The sequence below is a fragment of the Oppia nitens genome, unplaced genomic scaffold (assembly GCF_028296485.1).
Source record: "Oppia nitens isolate AA-2021 unplaced genomic scaffold, nextdenovo-longstitch-racon4-pilon3 scaffold16_pilon_pilon_pilon, whole genome shotgun sequence".
Taxonomy (NCBI): Eukaryota; Metazoa; Arthropoda; class Arachnida; order Sarcoptiformes; family Oppiidae; genus Oppia; species Oppia nitens.
In genome coordinates, this window is record NW_026533195.1 from 1,432,964 (window position 1) to 1,453,207 (window position 20,244).

The 20,244-nt window shown below is 23.5% G+C and overlaps 1 protein-coding gene and 1 pseudogene across 1 annotated transcript; one reads left to right on the forward strand and one right to left on the reverse strand.

Moving 5' to 3' along the window:
• The first annotated feature begins 10,394 nt into the window (after positions 1-10,394).
• On the forward strand, positions 10,395-12,258 carry LOC128965166 (uncharacterized). Its single transcript, XM_054311818.1, has 2 exons — positions 10,395-10,743; positions 11,574-12,258. Exons 1-2 carry the CDS (start codon positions 10,395-10,397, stop codon positions 12,170-12,172), a joined length of 948 nt encoding a protein of 315 aa, XP_054167793.1. The 3' UTR covers positions 12,173-12,258.
• Positions 12,259-12,574: 316 nt separating this feature from the next.
• On the reverse strand, positions 12,575-19,738 carry LOC128965263 (sodium/potassium-transporting ATPase subunit alpha-4-like; annotated as a pseudogene).
• Between the last annotated feature and the right edge of the window lie 506 nt (positions 19,739-20,244).

A 20,244-nucleotide genomic window follows, 5' to 3' on the forward strand; every position in this document is an offset into this window, starting at 1 on the left:
CATAACTATTATTAACTATAGTTATGTAAATAATTTATTAAYTATTAAACATTATCCAAATGTTACGCAACCCATGTGCGGAATCGGTAGACAAGCGCTTATCCAAACCGGTCAATGTCTACACTCTAGTAATTATAATAATAATAATAATAATAATAATATTCAAATGGGACGGGTAGCTGAACCGGGAGAGATGCCATGGGTTGTCAAACTAGTCGATACTAAAGATAATAAAAAGTAAATTTTTTTTGTTGTTGAAAAAATATTTTTCAATTTTTTTTAATATTAAGATTATTACTACTATTTTTAAAAAAAAAATAAATAAAATTAAATTAGTTATCCATACGGGACGGGAATAATATTAAACGATAGATGGATAATAACAGCCGCACATAATCTATAGTAAGYTWTTTAATTAAATTAATTAWYTAATTTAAGTAATAATAATAATAATAATAATAATAATTTAGTACTTATAATATATATATTTTTTTTAAAAAAAATTTTGCTAAAAAAATAAAATAAGTTTCAAAATAATTTTATGGTWTTTTTTTTTTAAGTCCCGAAACWCGCGATATTCGGGTAATCTATCGGAAAGGTAGCGGACAATAYAGTTTGGCCTCAACTCATTGGCCATCGGCTTATCTGACCAGCAATCAGAGTGTCCAATACGATATCGGTCTAATCAAACTTAGATCACGATTACCGATATTACAGGAATCCCGTACCAGTGGTAGACAATCATCCAATCATTGGCTAGTATTGAATAGTTTATGTTTACCCGAAAAATTTCATTATAATACGGCCAACGAGTTGGCATTGTTTTCCGGTTACGGTCGACTCGGTCACSGRGTTACCGATTGGTCGACTGTGCGATTAGGTTGGACACGGCTACTGGAGCCTATGTTTAACAATACCGATAAACAGGGTCATCTGATTGTTGCCAGACGTTATCCYCCGTTGACGGGATCGGTTGCATGCATAGTAATTAATTTAAATTAATTAATTAATTAAAATAATTTCTAACCACCCTCTCCCCCTCCCACCCTCTTCCGATCACCCCCAGGGTGATTCAGGTGGACCATTGATCCAGTATGTCGATGGCCGGGCCGTACTCATCGGTATAATTGCCAGCAAAGATAAAACTSCWAACCATTGTCCCGATAGACCCGAACATCGATTTTATTTTGTTCGGCTAACAGTCTATTTGGATTGGATATTGAAAACAGTTAATAATAATAATAATAATTAAATTATATTAATAATAATAAATGTATAATAATTTTATTTTTGTTATTAATCTTTTTAATGATCAGTTTATAATTGAAAATTTTTTTCTTAATAATATGTAAATAATTAATCAAAAAATAATAATTATAATAAATTTAATTTTAGTGATCCCTAATAGATAGTATAAAGTTTGCTATATATATATATATATATATATATATAAACAAAAATAAGTAAATTATTTCTAAAAATAAATAAATAATTAATTATTAATAAACTTTTATTACTAAAAAAAATAATCTTAAGTAAAATTATAAATATAATAATATATATATATTTATAGTTTTATAAACAATAAATAGTGCACCTGTATAAATAATATTAACTAAATTGCAATATTATTATTATTATTAATAGAGATTAATTTTATTTTTAAAATTATACATTAACTTAAACAAACAAACAAATAAATTATAATTTTGTATTTATAATAAATTAATAAAATAAATGAATAAAAACATAGATAATGTTTAATAAAACTTAAGGTATACTAAATAAAAATAATTTAACACTTTATCAGAAAAATAAATTAATATATTAAACAAACAAACAAACAAAAATRCAATTGTAATTTATTTATTATAYTAAGAAAATTATAATTAAATAAATTTATATATAAAATATTATCATAAGATTTATCATTTTTAAAAATATTTAAATCTCTATAAATGATAATAATAATCATCATTAACTGTGATAATTTAATAGATAAATATAYAGTATATATATATATATATATTAATATATAAATAAATTTAGTATAAAAACTAGTGATTTTATTTGATATTATTTTTAATAGTTTTAATTTAGACAAAAAATTATTATTATATATATATRTATATATATATAAACACAGTATATGTTAGCAATAATAATAAATGGATGATAATTTATTTGCCAAACTATCGGCAGCTAAACCGGTAACCTTAGAGGCCTATAGTAGACAATGGTTAGCTGATCTAACCTGTCCAATATGTCTGGCACTGGTATCCATTGATCGACCGTTACTAACGCCATGTTGTAGGCAATTGTTTTGTTCCGATTGTATAAGACAATGGCTTAACAAAAGTACCGGTAGTAGTAGTAGTACAGCACCGGTAGCTATTGGTGGTGGTGGTGATGGTGGTGGAGGTTATCGCATACAACAACAACACCAACAACAACAAAACACCTGTCCATTGGACAGAAAACCGTTACGGGAGTATCAATTGTTGGCCGCACCCATAGGTGTTATGATGATGTTGGATGCATTTACCAAACATAGAGGTATTGAAAAAGTTTAAATATATATATATATATATATATATATATATATATATATATATATATGCCATATATATATATATATATATATATATATATATAACTAAATATATATATATTTATACAGTTATACTTTATAAATAGTTTATACTTATATTATAATAGTTATACTATAATTATGATAAAATTTTTGAWAAAAASTTAGATATAATTAGTAATAATATAACAGTATTATTATCTGTATTAATACTATAATACCACTAAAAAAACAAATAACTACTAATAATTTAAATAAAAAAAATTTCCAATTTATAGTATTGAATAGTTTTTTATGATTAAAATATTTATATATATATATAAAACAAATTCTTACAATTTTTTGTATAAATAAGTTTATATATATATATATATATTTATTTTATTATAGTATATATTTTAAATTGATTTAAAAAAAAAATATTCCATAATATATAGAGTTTATATATATATATATACAGAATATAATATGAATAAATAAAAAATGTATTGATATTTAATAGATAATTTTCAAAAATAATAAAAATACAAAAATAATTTTCAATATTAAATATATTACTTAATAATAATTACTTAATAATTTTCCATAAATATATATATATATATATATATTACTGTATTTTAATCAAACAATTGCTGATTAAATTATATTTATATACAGAATATATAATAAGTTTAGATTTTTTTTGTTTGTTTGGTTTTTTCTTAATAACATTTAATATCAATACTTATAATATATATATATATATATATATATATATATATTATCCAATTAAATAAGTTTTAATATATTTTTTTTGGTGAAAAAAATTTATTATAAATAGAAGTGAGATTTCTATGAAAAAAAATAATTATTAAACATTTTTTTTTGATTTCAATGAGAAAACTATTATTAAAAAATATATTCATTTAAATTTATACTAAAATATCTAATATACTAATATATATATATATATATAAATCTCTTTAAATTTTGTTTTTGTTTTTCAATATTATATTTATAATTACAGTATTAATATTATTTGTGTTTATTTTTAACAAAAAAACAAACAAACAAACAAACAAACAAAACCAGAGGCCATGGCTTCGTCTCATTCCTCGTCCTCTATGTTATCAAATGATGGACACAACAAACGGGACGACTGTCTATCTAATCCCGAAAAATATTGCCCGGACTGCGGCGGCGGTTTACTTGATGACCACAATTTGGTTAGTTCGGCTGCAGATAATGATGGCCGCCGCGGGGGCGGCGTCGCCGGCGGTGATGTCAACTATTTGAGGTCTTGTATTCGGCACTTAACCTCWAGGATCACCCGATTGGACGGTTTGGTTAATGTGTTTGCCGCTAAAGTTGTTAAAATTGGTTAATAATTTATTTTTTTTTAAAATTAGTTTTTACCCAATTTTATTGGWTTTATTTTTTAGTTTAAATTTAYTTGAAATTTTTTTCTAGAAAATGAATATTTATRTATTTTTTTAAAAATAATAATTATTTTTTTAATAATTGTTTTTAAAAACAAAATATTTTTTTCTTGAATTTTTTTTTATCATTTACTAACAATTATCTGTAATTACTTTTAATTTTTTATGATTATATATATATATTTAATGATTACTTAATCCAATTTGTTTTTACATTTATAAAAAAAATATTTTATGATAAAATCAATATCTACTGAATAATAATAAAAATGTATTTAAAAAAAAAATAATTTATTAATTTAGTTAACATTATTTTTTAATAATCGGGACAGTACTTTGCATGCATAGTAATTATACAAATTAATTAATTAAGATAATTTCTATTAAATAATATTAATATTAATTAAATTATAATAATAAAAAGTTTTTATTTTATTTTTATTATTTTTTTTAAAACAGTTAAATAATAATTAAATTATATTAATAATAATTAAATTAATAGATAATAGTAATTATAATAATCAATGTATTAAATAGTTTTGTTAATAAATTAAAAAAATAAATAAATCTGTTTTGATAATTGATAATAAAAATTAATTTTTTAAATAATAATAAAATAATATGTAAATAATTAATTAAATTTTATAACTGATTTTATTATTTTCTATTTTCTTATTATTGTTTTCAATATAATATAATTTTAAAAATAGTTATTATTTAGTTAAAAAATAATTTTAATTATAATAATAATAAATTAGCACTTACTATAAATAATTATATAAATAATAAAATTACTAGATAATAATAATAATGGTCAATAAATAGCAGTTTATATTTTTTAATTTTGTTATTAAATAAAAAAAATATCTTAATATTTGAAAATATTTTTCAATAATAAATAATAACAATAATATTCTAACAAAAAAATTAACTAAATAGTAAATAATAATATATACTAATTATAGTTTTTTTAATTTATTTTAAATATATTTTATAAAACGTTTACAGTTTGCTAAATAACAAAAAAAAATATTTTATTATTTTATGCATTTATAAGAATTTATAGTTTTATTTTTTTAATATAAAAACTATAATATTTTAATTAATTATGAAAATAAAAACAATTAAATTTTTTTATATAAATTTAAACTTATATCTGATATATAAAAATTCATAGCATTTGAATATAATTTATATTTAAAAAAATACTGTATCAAATTAGTATATAAATAATATATAATATTAATAAATATAATTTATTTTCTAAAAAAATTAAACATATATTTTTTCTAATATTTAAATTAGAATAATAATAATAATAATAATAATATTTATTTGTTTAATAAATATTTTTTTTGTTAAATAAATTTTTAGTTATTAAAGTTAATTTATATACAATTAAATATATATTTAAAGTAAATAAATTTTATATATAGATAATAAAAATAATAAATAATTTTAGAAATATTATAAATAAATAGATAATAAATAGATTAAAATATTTATTATTATTATTATTATTACTAAATACTAATCTGCTTTTAATAAATATTAGAAAAACTAACAGGTATTTTGATAATAAGTTTTAATAATTTATCACAAATAATATCATATGATATCTAACCTATAAATTAAAAATAAAATGATATAAAAATATTATTATTATTTTCTAATTTCTATATTATATATACAACTAATTTATTAGTAAAATAAAATAATAATCAATTTATGTTTATAATAATAACTTATTTATAAATATTGTTTTATTTGTGAATCACAAAAAAAACAATTATTAAAAAATAATAACTTTTTTATAACTATTTTATAAAAAAAAAACAACAAACAAAAAATCTATCACTAAATAAAATGGATAGTAGTTTGTTGTCCGGCTATCAACTGTTGTTACCGCTTATCACTTGGGAACCCAACTATCGGGCACTGGTAGCTGACCTAACCTGTCCTATATGTCTGGSAATTGCCTACAATAAACCAATGGTTACACCATGTTGTAGACAATTGTTTTGTTTGGATTGTATTAGTCGATGGCTATCATCAAGTAGTAGTAGTAGTAGTAGCGCACCGGTAGCTACTAATGATACTACTAATCGATATCGAAATACCTGTCCATTAGATAGASAACCACTAAAGGAGTATCAACTGTTGGCCGCACCGATGGCTATAATCAATCTATTGAATGCTTTTAGCGAACAAAATGGTATAACAAGTTTTTTTTAAAGAATAATATATATATATATATATATATTAAATATTATTTTTATATATATATATTTATAWTTAATATATATTAATTCATAGTTAATAAGTTTTATTTTTAATTATTAAATAAGTATTATATTATTAAAATGTTATTAATATTATTATTTTTAACAATTTATATATATATATATATATATATATTATATGATTGAATTAAAAAAAATAATATTGCTATTAATTTATTRCTAATAAATTTTTAATGATAAATATACTAGTTTTATGTTATTAAAAATAACAATAATATTACTTTATATAAGTTAAAAATTTAATTACAAAAAAATATATATATAATTATATTGAAATATATATATATTATAGTCATAGCTAAAAAAAGTATTTTTTAAAACATTAGTTATTAAGTATAATGTACTAAATATTAATATATATATAWAAAAAATATTAAACATGTTTAAAATAAATATAGTATTATTATTAGACTTATATACAAAAATAAAATAAATTCAATGAAAACCAGATAAGCGGAGCATTAAGCTATGATTAATAATTATAGAATATTTTGATTTAAAAAATAAGTATAAATAGTAGTAATATTTATTAGTCTATAATAGTGCACACACACACACATAATTATATTCTAATTTTGAATTTATTTTTATAATTTTTTTTAAATAAAAATATTTAAGTGTCAATAATGWCGGGAATCAGTCCCAATCGTATTGTTCGGGAAAAAATCTCGGAACGGCTCATAAAAACATTGATATGTTTTTTGTGTGAAAACGTGYTAGAAAAGCCACATTATCGCMCGTGTTGTGGCCTAAATTTGTGTGGCACCACGTGTTTGACACGCACGTGCCCGKCATGTGACCAGRATACGGCAGTTGATCCCATGGGCGTACCACCGATGGTTATAGCTAATTTGGCTAAATTACAAATAAAGTGCCGTAACTATGGCAACGCGGCAAATCGTTGCCTATACACTGGTCTGGTCAGTGATGTCCGCAAACATGAGGACATGTGTACAAATAGGCCATTAGTTTTTTGCCGCAAGTGTTCCGGCAATCATATACTTGGGGTCGACCATAGCAGCAACACTGGTGGCGATAAAAATGGCGGCGACTACCAGTGCATCGCATACCTGACCAAACGTATCGACTATTTGCAGGAACAGCTCAACCAATTCAAAGCAACTGTCGATCAAGATTTGGATAAAATTAAGCGTATAGTCTAAAAAAAATATTTTTTAGTTATTATTATTTTTAAAAAATAATTTAGGATTTTTTTTTTTGGTTTAATTAATTACTATAATCAATAATTTTTTTTAGCAATTAAATCGATTTTTAAATAATAATAATATCTATAATAAAATTAAATAATAAAACTATTGTATTGAAAAAAAAATATTTATTAACAATATATTATTAAAACTTTTTTGATTTGTTTGTTTACTATAATTAATTAAAAAAAAAATAAATTGTTATAAAGAAAATTAACTCTTTTAAAAATAATAATTAAAATTATGTTTTAATAATTAATTAATTTTTTTTTTTGAAATAAATGATAACATATTTTTTTAAATGTAAAAATTAAAATTATTTACTTATTTTAGTATTATTTAAGATATTTAAAAACTTGAATAAAAAATAATTATATAGTTTTATAATAGATAATTATAATCAGTAATTTCTATACAATATAATATTAATAAATACTAAAAAAAATATATTGTTTTATTATTGCTATTATTTTTAATAACTGATTTAAATATTATTTTTTTCTAAATAATTTTAATAATAATAATAATTAATTAGCATTTAATATAAATAATTATATAAATAATATTATTAGATAGTAATAATAATCAATGTATAATAGTTTTTATTTTATTTTTTTTTATTAAATAAAAAAAATATCTTAATATTTGATAATATTTTTCAATAGAAATAATATGCTAATAATTAATTAAAAAATAATTAAAATAAATATTTTTACAAAATATATTGTCTTAATATACTAATAAATACTAATTATTGCCAATTATTTATTTAAATATATTTTATAAAATTAAAACGTTTACAGTTTGCTAAATAAACAAAAAATATTTTATTATTTTATGCATTTATAACGATTTATAGTTTTATTTTTTAGAAAAACTGTAATATTTTACATAATTATAAAAATTAAAACATTTAAAATAAATAATCATATTCACAGTATAGTTATCTTAAATTATATAGCATTTGAACAAAAATTTATATTTTATAAAATACTGCATCAAAATATATAATGGTATATACAGTAAATAATAAATAATATTAATATATATATATATATATATAATTTATTTTCTAAAAAAAATTTAAACATATATCATTTCTAATACTTAAATTAAAAAAAATAATAATAATAGACTGATAATAATTTTTTTTTTTAAAAATAAATCATTAGAGATTAAAGTTAATTTATATACAATTAAATATATATTCAAAAATAAATAAATTATATATTTAATTAAAAATAATAATAATAATAATAATCACGATATTGGACTCTTGGCTATTGTGAGATCCCTATGTTTAACAGTACCAATAAAATCTGGTCAACTGATTGTTTGACCAGACGTTGTCCACCCCTCCCCTCCCCTCCCCCCCCCACCAATTGACGGGATCGGTTGCATACATAGTAATTATTTTTTTTTTAGTTAATTAATTAAGATAATTTCTAACAACCCCCTCCCCCACACCCACCCCCGCGATCACCCCGTGGGGTGATTCAGATGGACCATTGATCCAGTATGTCGATGGCCGGGCCGTACTCATCGGTATAATTGCCAGCAATGATTAAAACTGCTAACCATTGTCCCGATAGACCCGAACATCGATTTTATGGCTAACAGTCTATTTTGGATTGAATATTAAAAACAGTTAATAATAATTAAATAATATTAATATTAATTAAATTATAATAATAAAAAGTTTTTATTTTATTTTTATTATTTTTTTCTAAAAAAAAACTGTTAATAATTGAAAATATTTTCAATTAATAATAATAACAATAATTATATGTTTTAAATATGTTAATAATTAATTGAAAAATATCAAAATTTTGGAAAAAAATATTGAGTGATCTTAATATATACTAATTATTGTTATTTTTTTATTTAAATATATTTTAGAAAATTAAAAAGTTTACAGTTTGCTAAATAAAATAGTAATAAATATTTTAGTAATGTTTGCATTTATAACAATTTATTTAAAACCATTATTATTTTAATTAATTATGAAAATAAAAACATTTTAAAAAAAAAATTTATATAAAAGTTAAACATATATCTCATATCATTAAATTCATAGCATTTGAATAAAATTTATAAAATACTGTATAAAAATATATGATGGTATATAATTAATATAAAATATTAATATATATATAATTTATTTTCTAAAAAAAATTAAACATATTTTTTTGTAATATTTAAATTAGAATAATAATAATAAACTGATAAAAATATTTATTTGTTTAATAAATAATTTTGTTTTATAAATCATTAGAGATTAAAATTAATTTATATACAATTAAATATATATATAAATACTGTATATTTATGTACTTTAAATAAATATTTAATATTTAAAGTAAATAAATAATTCTAATTTAGATATAAAAATAATAATAAATTATTTTAGAAATATTATAATTAAATAGATAATAGATTAAAATATTTATTATTATTATTATTATAAATACTAATTTGTTTTTATAAATATTTAAAAACTATTAATAACTGGTATTTTGATAATAACTTTTATAATAATTTATAATAACAATAACATATTTCTAGTGATTAAAAAAAATTTTATCACAAATAATATCATATGATATATTATTATTATTATTATTGCAAATTGCTATACTATTTAAACACTTGATTATACCTATAAATTCAAAAAAATGATTATTATTTTCTATATTATATTTGCAACTAATAATTATTATTAAATAAAATAATTATTAATTTTTGTTTATAATATTATATATATATATATATTCTGTATAAATATATAGTTTTTTGTTGAACCAAACAAACAATTACTTAATTAAAAAAATTGCTTTTCAATTGTTTAACAAAATCTATCACTAAAAATAAAATGGATAGTAGTTTGTTGTCCGGCTATCAACTGTTGTTACCGCTTATCACTAGCGATCACAACTATCGGGCACTGGTAGCTGACCTAACCTGTCCTATATGTCTGGGAATTGCCTACAATAAGCCTATGGTTACACCATGTTGTAGACAATTGTTTTGTTTGGATTGTATTAGTCGATGGCTATCAAATCGTATTAGTAGTAGTAATAGAGCACCGGTAGCTACTAACGATACTACTAACCAATATCGAAATACCTGTCCATTAGATAGACAACCGCTATGGGAGTATCAACTGTTGGCCGCACCGATGGCTATAATCAATCTATTGAATGCTTTTAGCGAACAAAATGGTATATAAAGTTTTTTTCTATAATATATATATATATATATATATATATATATATTTAATATTATTTTTTCTATTTATATTTAATAATATTAATTCTTAGTTAATAAGTTTTATTTTTAATCACTAAATAAGTACTAAATTATTAAAACAGTATTATTATTATTATTACAAAAAAAAAATCATAATTACTAGTAATTTGTTTTTTTTTATAAAAAATATTTAATATATATATATATATTATATATATATTTAGATTTCAAAATACTAAGACTACAAAAATTTTCCAATTTATTAATATCCATATTTTTATTTAAACAAAATGTTTAGATTAAACTAAAATTTAAAATCAAATTTTTAAAAGTTTATTGAATCTCATTTAATATATTAATAATAAAATAGTAGTAATAAATAATTTATACTATTAATTATAACTATGATACTTAATAAACAAAAAAAAATTTATTAATAATTACTAGTGGTAAATTGATTTTTTATTTAAAAAAAAATCAATAAATAAAATACTACTAAACTTGATATTAGTAATTAAAAATTCCTAAAATATATATATATATATATATATTATATTTGATTAGATAAGCTATCATATTATGATTAATTTCAATAAAAAAAATAGTATAAATACAAGTATTTTTTTTTTGTAAAATAATTTATTTTCAGTCTCAGTCATACATTGTTCACAAATTATAAACTATAATCAATTAATTGATTTATTATTATTAATATCTATATATATATATTTAAAAATTAATTAATTTATACATTTCTATTGTGTTATTAATATATCAAAATAATTATAATTTAATAAAAAAGATTCACTTATGGAGGGCATCGGTATTACACGTATTTTAAGTGGACAGCGGTATTGTCATATTATTTGCTATCTATGCAACAATGTCCTACAGGAACCGGTACTAATGGTTTGTTGTGCTATAAGATTATGCACTAACTGTGCCAGCGATTCGTGCCCGGCCTGCGCTACCGATAAGCCGACTACCCGTCCGCCAAATGCTCGCCTATTGGCCGAATTGGCCCAATTGAATATAAGGTGCAAATATTACGGTACCGCCAATCGTTGCCTGGAAACGGGGCCGTTAGCCGACATACTTGCCCACGAGTCTAGCTGTGACCGAAAACCGATGATATTTTGCCAGTATTGCGGCGGCAATCATACGGTGCCCGATATCAACAACAACAGTAGCGCCTCCGCTGCGTCTGCGGCTGCTGTCGCTGCCGGCACTTCCGGTCCAACCGATTGGATCGATGATACTAATAATGAGATRATGAAAATTTCCGGAAACATKCRATGTATAAGATATGTTACCCAACGTATCAATCAATTAACTGAACAATTGAAACAAATGCAAACCAATTATGACGAAGATATGGAAAAAATCAAACGAATGGTTTGAATTTGAGATTATTTTAGTTTTAGATTTTAGTTTTATTTTTAAAAATTAATTTATGATTTTTTTCCCGTAAATTTTCAATCAAATAATTCGTAGAATTTTTTTTTTGTAATTCAAACAAATATTATCTATTTTTTAATTTTAAAATTATTAAAATTTATTTTAATAATTAATACGAAATTGATTTTAATAGAAAGCATATACTGATTATACTGTTTATGCATTGATATTCAATAAAAAAAACAAATGTTTTAAAAATTTAAATATCTATAAAAAAAATTAATTTAATTATTTTATTACAGTGTTTCTAATATAATACTTATTAATCAATAGTATATCATTTAAAATAAATAAAAAAAAATTAAGTTATTTTTTTTTTTAACCAAACAAAAWAAAAAAAACTAATCAAATAAGCAATTCCTGTCCCAACCAGGAGTCGGGATATTTTCGGATAACTAGTTTACGTAACTCCTCATAGATTAGTATATAAAAGAAAAATGGTACACCACATAACCATACCCAACCTGAAACACCCACATATAGACATATAGATAGAGATATCCAAACCGAAAATAGCATATAAAATAAAAAAATAATATTAATTAAATAAATATTGAATTTTGTATAGTTATTGTGTGTGTGTGTGTGAGTGTGAGTGTGTGTGTGTATGTGTGTGTGTGTGTGTGTATTGTGTTTTTGTGTGTATGTGTGTGTGTGTGTATGTGTGTGTGTGAATGTATGTGTGTATGTGTGTGTGTGTGTATGTGTGTGTGTATGTGTGTGTGTGTGTGTGTGTGTGTATGTGTGTATGTGTGTRTGTGTGTATGTGTGTATGTGTGTATGTGTTTGTGTTTGTGTATGTGTGTGTGTGTATGTATGTGTGTGAATGTATGTGTGTATGTGTGTGTGTGTATGTGTGTGTGTATGTGTGTATGTGTGTATGTGTGTATGTGTGTATGTGTGTATGTGTGTATGTGTGTATGTGTGTATGTGTGTATGTGTTTGTGTTTGTGTATGTGTGTGTGTGTATGTATGTGTGTGAATGTATGTGTGTATGTGTGTGTGTGTATGTGTGTGTGTATGTGTTTGTGTATGTGTTTGTGTTTGTGTATGTGTGTGTGTATGTATGTGTGTGTGTGTATGTGTGTGTGTATGTGTGTGTGTGTGTGTATGTGTGTGTGTGTATATATGTATGTGTATGTATGTATGTATGTATATGTGTGAAAAATATATTTACTATACCAATAACTGGTGCTAATTGTAATACAGTATTGAAACCGGGTGTATAAATAAATAGACAAGCCAGGCAAGTTTCAAAAATTATGCTAAAATTTAGTACCCAATTGCTGTGTGTGTGTAGAAGTGTAGCCACAAAAATAAAAGCAAAATAAATTTTTTTTAAGTATTTTTAAAAAAAATCAGTTTTTTTGTTTTGTTATTATTTTAATGATTACCCCATTAGTTGCGTAAATATGGAAACCCTTCTAGTTTTCGATACAATAACATCCATCCATTGGCAGACAACTACACATATAAAGTATGAACTTTGGGCTACAATTAAAATTTTTGACCGTTCCTCTTGAGTCTAATAATTAGGGAGAGGGAGTATATGGGAGCACAGGTAGGTGTTAGTAAGTGGGGTGTCTCAAAAAATTATATATAATATAGAGAGACAGATAGAGAGACAGATAGAGAGAGACAGATAGAGAGAGACAGATAGAGAGAGACAGATAGAGAGAGACAGATAGAGAGAGACAGATAGAGAGAGACAGATAGAGAGAGACAGATAGAGAGAGACAGATAGAGAGAGACAGATAGAGAGAGACAGATAGAGAGAGACAGATAGAGAGAGACAGATAGAGAGAGACAGATAGAGAGAGACAGATAGAGAGAGACAGATAGAGAGAGACAGATAGAGAGAGAGAGACAGATAGAGAGAGACAGATAGAGAGAGACAGATAAAGAGAGAGAGTCTACTAACCCATGGATAGCCAAACGAATCGTTCATCAGTATATCGCTATCCCATTSRGCYCKCAATTCAAACAAATCCCATGGTTTCCAACCGTAATGTARAAGTGCTGTAAAATACCCCAAAAAATCCGGCCGAAGACATAATGACACCGATTTGAAAGTACGAYCGCAACAGTAGACTACGTTTGACCAGTACATCGGTACGCGGGTTACGGGGCGACAGTTTCATAATATCGGATTCRGCTTTTTCGTAGGCCAACGATATGGCCGGCATCATATCGGTGCCCAAGGCTATCAACAGTACAGTTATGGTACCGATAGCTATGGGAAACCCGAATATAACGAATATCATGAACGGGTAGAGTGTAGTCACCGAACCGGCCAGTATATAGCCGATGGTTTTTTTCATATTATCAAATATACGCCGACCCTCCTCTACGGCCGTTACTATTGTCGCAAAATTGTCGTCCAATAGTATCATATCTGCCGCTTGTTTCGATACATCCGATCCTTWATATTTTTTTTAAAAAAAAATTATTTTTAATTTAGTTAATAATAATAATTATCATAATTTAATTATATATTTTATGTTAGTTTAATTTTAGGCGAAACATTATATGCTAAAACTGTTTATAAAAATAATAAAAATTTAATTAAAAAAAAATCAATTATATCATAATTGTTATAATAATAATAAAAAATTAATGTATATATATATTAAAACTTAATTAAAATGTAATTCTAGTTATGTTATGATTATATTTTATTTATTAAAAATATATATATAATTTACTAATAAATTACTTTAAAATTAAATAATTATTAATTTTTTATTTGAATTTATAAAAAATACTGTATATTTTATAGCTATCATATTTACTAAAAAATAAATAAAACTTTAAAGTAAAAACATAATGTTGAACAAATCTACTACTAATATTTATTAAGTATTTATTAACCTAAATATATCAATAATTTTTTTTTTTAACTATTTACTAATATACAGTTTTCAATCTTAAGATGAAAAATTTTCATATAAAAATTTATAATAATAATAATTATAAAAAAAGTTTTTAAAAATACCTATTTACAAAAAAAATTGTTAATTAATTAACAATTAATAAAATAAGAAAACTTATGTTCAAAAATAATAAATAATAATTGCTTAAATATATTATAATTTATTTATAAATTTACAGTTTTCTATCATTAGCAAAAAATAATAATAATAATTATATAAAAGTTTTAATTTTTTAATGTTTAATTGCTATAATAAATAAACTATATATATATATATATTTATAAAAAATAATATTAGTTAAGTATATATATATATATATCAAACACAATTTTCTAATTAAAAATATTATTATTAGAACTATTAATATAAATATTTAATATAAAATTTATTAATACATTTTTTTATTGATTTTTAAACGACAATATTTGCATGTATATAATTTTAAAAAATACACACAATATCTATTTAAAATATAATAATAACTTTTGATATAAATATAATTTTTTTTTTAAATATTAATAATTAACTGCAACCCCCTCCCTTACCTGTTATACCCATAGCCACACCGATATTAGCTTTTTTCAGTGCCGGCGAATCGTTGACACCATCGCCAGTGACGGCAACTATTTGTCCCAATGATTGACAATTTTCGACAATCCGTAACTTTTGTTGGGGTGATGTCCGGGCAAACACTATCTCCCGATAGTCGTTCAATAATTGTTGTAACTGTCGATCGGTTAGCTGACTAAGTTCATCGCCCGGTACTACAATCGATGCTGTATTTCCTCGGCCGACCCGATCGATGGTCGGTTCGCTAATTTTGGTCGATCGTCGATGAGATTCAGTGAATATACCGACGGCTTTGGCAATGGCCTGTGCRGTGATGGGATGATCGCCGGTAACCATAATAACTTTGATGCCAGCCGTACGACATTTGGCAACTGCATCGGGAACGGTAGGTCTAACAACGGGTACAGTTAATAAAGTTAAATAAAAAAARTTAATTTAATATTTTTATATTATACTATTTATGTTTTTTTTAATGTAATATTTGATAACTAATTGATAATAATATTTAAGTTATTAAATATATTAAATATTTATTTATATAATTAAAATATTATACAGTATATACTATATATATATATATATATATATATATATATATATATATATTACAGTACAGTATTATACAGTATATTAATATATTTCTAACAAATATATATATATATAGTAATAAAAACTGTAATCATTTAATTAAACATAAAAATATAAACATATAATCTAAAATCTTATAATTATCTATTGATTAATTTACATTTATTTTAATTATTAATTTTTTAAAATAAAATAATTATTTWSTTTTATTTACTATTGGATAATAWATTTCAAATTACTTTATACATTAKATATTATATATATAATATAATAATAAATTAAWTTAAATTTAATATTAATATCACATTCATCATCATTAGTATAGTTTATTTAATAATACATACTGTATTAGCTGTATAAATATCATAACAATATACAGTATTAWTAACATACCTGGGTGGATCGATTAGGGCTACCAGTCCCAGAAACCGGAAMCCATCCAATTGGATCTGATCGGGATTGTTGTCCAAATCAAACTGATGGTCGGGYAGAAACTGGGTAAACTCGTGGTCGCAAAAAGCCAGTACACGTTCGCCCATTGATCCCAATTCACGATAGGCCTGTTCAAATCGGTCGACATAATCGCCCGACGTTATGGGTACCGACTGGCCACTGGCCAGTAGAATGGTCGAACATAGTTTAATGATACGTTCGGGTGCACCTTTCATACACAATACAAAATGATTGCTAACGCCCGGATCGGGCCGTGGGTTACGGTGWATGGAAAACTGGTATTTCGTAGTCGACGAAAACGGACGTTCGGCTACTTTTGGCCACTGATGTCGGTAATCCATAACCGGTTCCCTACCGACTGATTCCATAAATTTCAAAATAGCCGTCTCGGATGCATCGCCGGCCACAACACGTTTCATAATATCCGGATTATTGTCGGTAAACTCTGATCGSGAACATAACTGTGCGCATCGGCWRTACGCTTGCCATGTGTCCTGAATGTCGGCCATATCCTGGTCAACCTCATCCCKGACATGTGATACCCGATAGATTTGTTGMCCGACATAACAGTGYTCGACAGTCATACGATTTTGKGTAAGTGTTCCCGTTTTATCCGAACATATCGTTGATGTCGACCCTAGAGTTTCGACAGCTTCCAGATATTTGACTAAACAGTTACGGCCGGCCATACGTTTGGCTGTTAGGGTCAGGGCTACGGTCAGTGCCGGTAATAGTCCTGTTAAGAGAAAAATATGAAAAATATTTTTTAATAATAATAATAATAATTGTATTGTAAAAAAAATTATAACATAAASTGAAAAATAATTTTTATAACTAGTACTGAWATAGACTATTCATAACTCATATATAAATTTATAAATTTATAAATTTTTAACTAATTAATTTTTTACATTTTTAAAAAACGTAAAATTATAATTAGAAATATAATTATATTAACTATAAAACAACTATATTTAATTAATTAATATTAATATTATTACTATTATAATTATTRCTAAATTTTTTATTATTTATTATTAACTAACTATAATTAACTAATAATAATTATTATTATTAATAGTCTATTAAGTAAACATATATTAAATTATTTATAACTTTAAAATAAATCCCAAAATYTAATAAATTTGATTTATATAATAATTATATTAATATTATTATTGCACCGAAACATACATACCTTCGGGTATATTACCGACAATTATGCCAATCATTAACAACAACGACTGAATAAATGGCATACGAAAGGCCAGACATATGACCAACAATAGGATACCGTTTCCGATGGCAATAGTGGTTATGATTTTCGTRAAYCTACTGATTTCGATRGCTATSGGTGTCTTTTCCCKACCGATMCCCGTAACCAGTTTAGCTATCTTACCCATAACTGTATTGTCACCAATGGCTATGACAATACCATAGCCGCTACCATCGACACAGTTGGTCGAAAAAAATGCCAAATTTTTCGACTCCAATGCATTCCGGTGGCCGACTTCGGGCGACCGCAACAATGGATCCGATTCACCGGTCAACGATGAGTTGTCCACTTTCATGGCCTCACATTTGATAATACGTATGTCTGCCGGTATACGATCGCCTGATTTACAATAGACCAGATCACCGATGGCCAGTTGGTTTGCCGGTACCTCTTTGCGTTCACCATTGCGTATGACAGCTGTTTGCTGGGATAATAAAAACAATAATTTAAAAGTCAAAGTTATAGATAATTAATTATTTAGTATTTTTTGTAAAAAAAACTACATATAAAGGTTATCTATAGTACCTAGAGGTAGATAGAGGCATCTACACACACACACACTTATATCTTCATATAATTATCCTACTACTAGCCTACTAACAAACATACATACACATATAGACTTATAGACAACACACTCAACACTTATAGACACAGTATATACACACATACATACATATATACACACATATTTACACACATATATACACACATATATAATTTATACACATATAATTATCCCACTACTAGCCTACTAACAAACACACATACAGACACACACACACACACACACATACAGACACACACATACATACATACACGCATAAACACACATATACATACACAAATACATACACCTAAACATTTATAGTCATACCTGTGGTACCATATTTTTGAACGATTCAAATATCTTTGAACTACTCATTTGTTGTGAAAACGAATAGATACCAGTAATGAAAACTACCAGTGCTAGTACTACAGCCAAAATTAGCTAGATAATTTAAAAAAAAATAAATAGATAGTTTTAAATTTATAAACTATTTATAATTAAAAATATTTTTAATACATATCAAAATCTATACAATACTAAACAATAACAATTGTTTTAGAGTTTTAAAGTTTTTTTTTATGAATTGATATTTAAAATAAAATTATTTTTATAATTTATAATTTAAGTAATTAAATTAAGGTAGTTTATAAATTTTTGTTTTTTAAATTTATTAATTTTTTATACTAATTATTTTTTAATGAKAGAGCAATAATAATAACAAATAACTAGTTATAAAAATTAAATAATAATTAATTATTATTATTATTATTATTTATTTATTTTTWATATWTATATTTATAAATATAATTTAAGTAATTAAATTAAGCTAGTTCAATTTTTTTTTAAATTTAATAATCTATATATATATACTAATARTTTTGAATGAGAGTACTAGAAATAAACTAGTTATAAAAATTAAATAATAATTAATTATTATTATTATTATATWATTTTTTAAAAGATACACTTTTAGATACACATACATATTCCTGTTTCCATACTATGAAATAGCATATCAAACTGGCCAACGATGCCAACCATATAATAATGGCAAACCCRGTRGTCATCTCCCGGAGCAACAGTATCCACGATGGTGTCAGTTTAGGTTTGGAAAAYTCATTCGGACCGTCCCTACGATACCTGAGCTGAGCTTCCGGATCTGTTAGGCCATTGTCTAAATTGGTTTGCAATTGTTCCGMTAATTCAWCMAATGAATACATGTGCTCATTGATGGTCAACTCTTTTGATAGATCCAAGTCATGGGCCTCTGTTTTCTAKGGGGGCGGGAGTTAAGTGTGTGTGTGTGTGTGGGTGGGTAGTTAGGTGGGATGTATAGATAGGTTCAATGGATTAAATTGTTATAATAATAGTAATGATTTTATAATAAGTAATTAATATGTGTTTTTAAATAGTATTTAATAGTTATTTTTGGAGAAAAATATTTATTAATTTAATTAACTAATAATTTTTAATATTTTTTTCAGTTAAATAATTTAATTTAATTCAACATAATTATAATAATTTTTTTTAACTAATACTATAATTACTAGTGTATTAATTGATTATTTTAATAATAATAATAATACTTAAAATACATTGTATGTTTAATTATTATATTTAATAGTTAACTATATTAATTTATAAT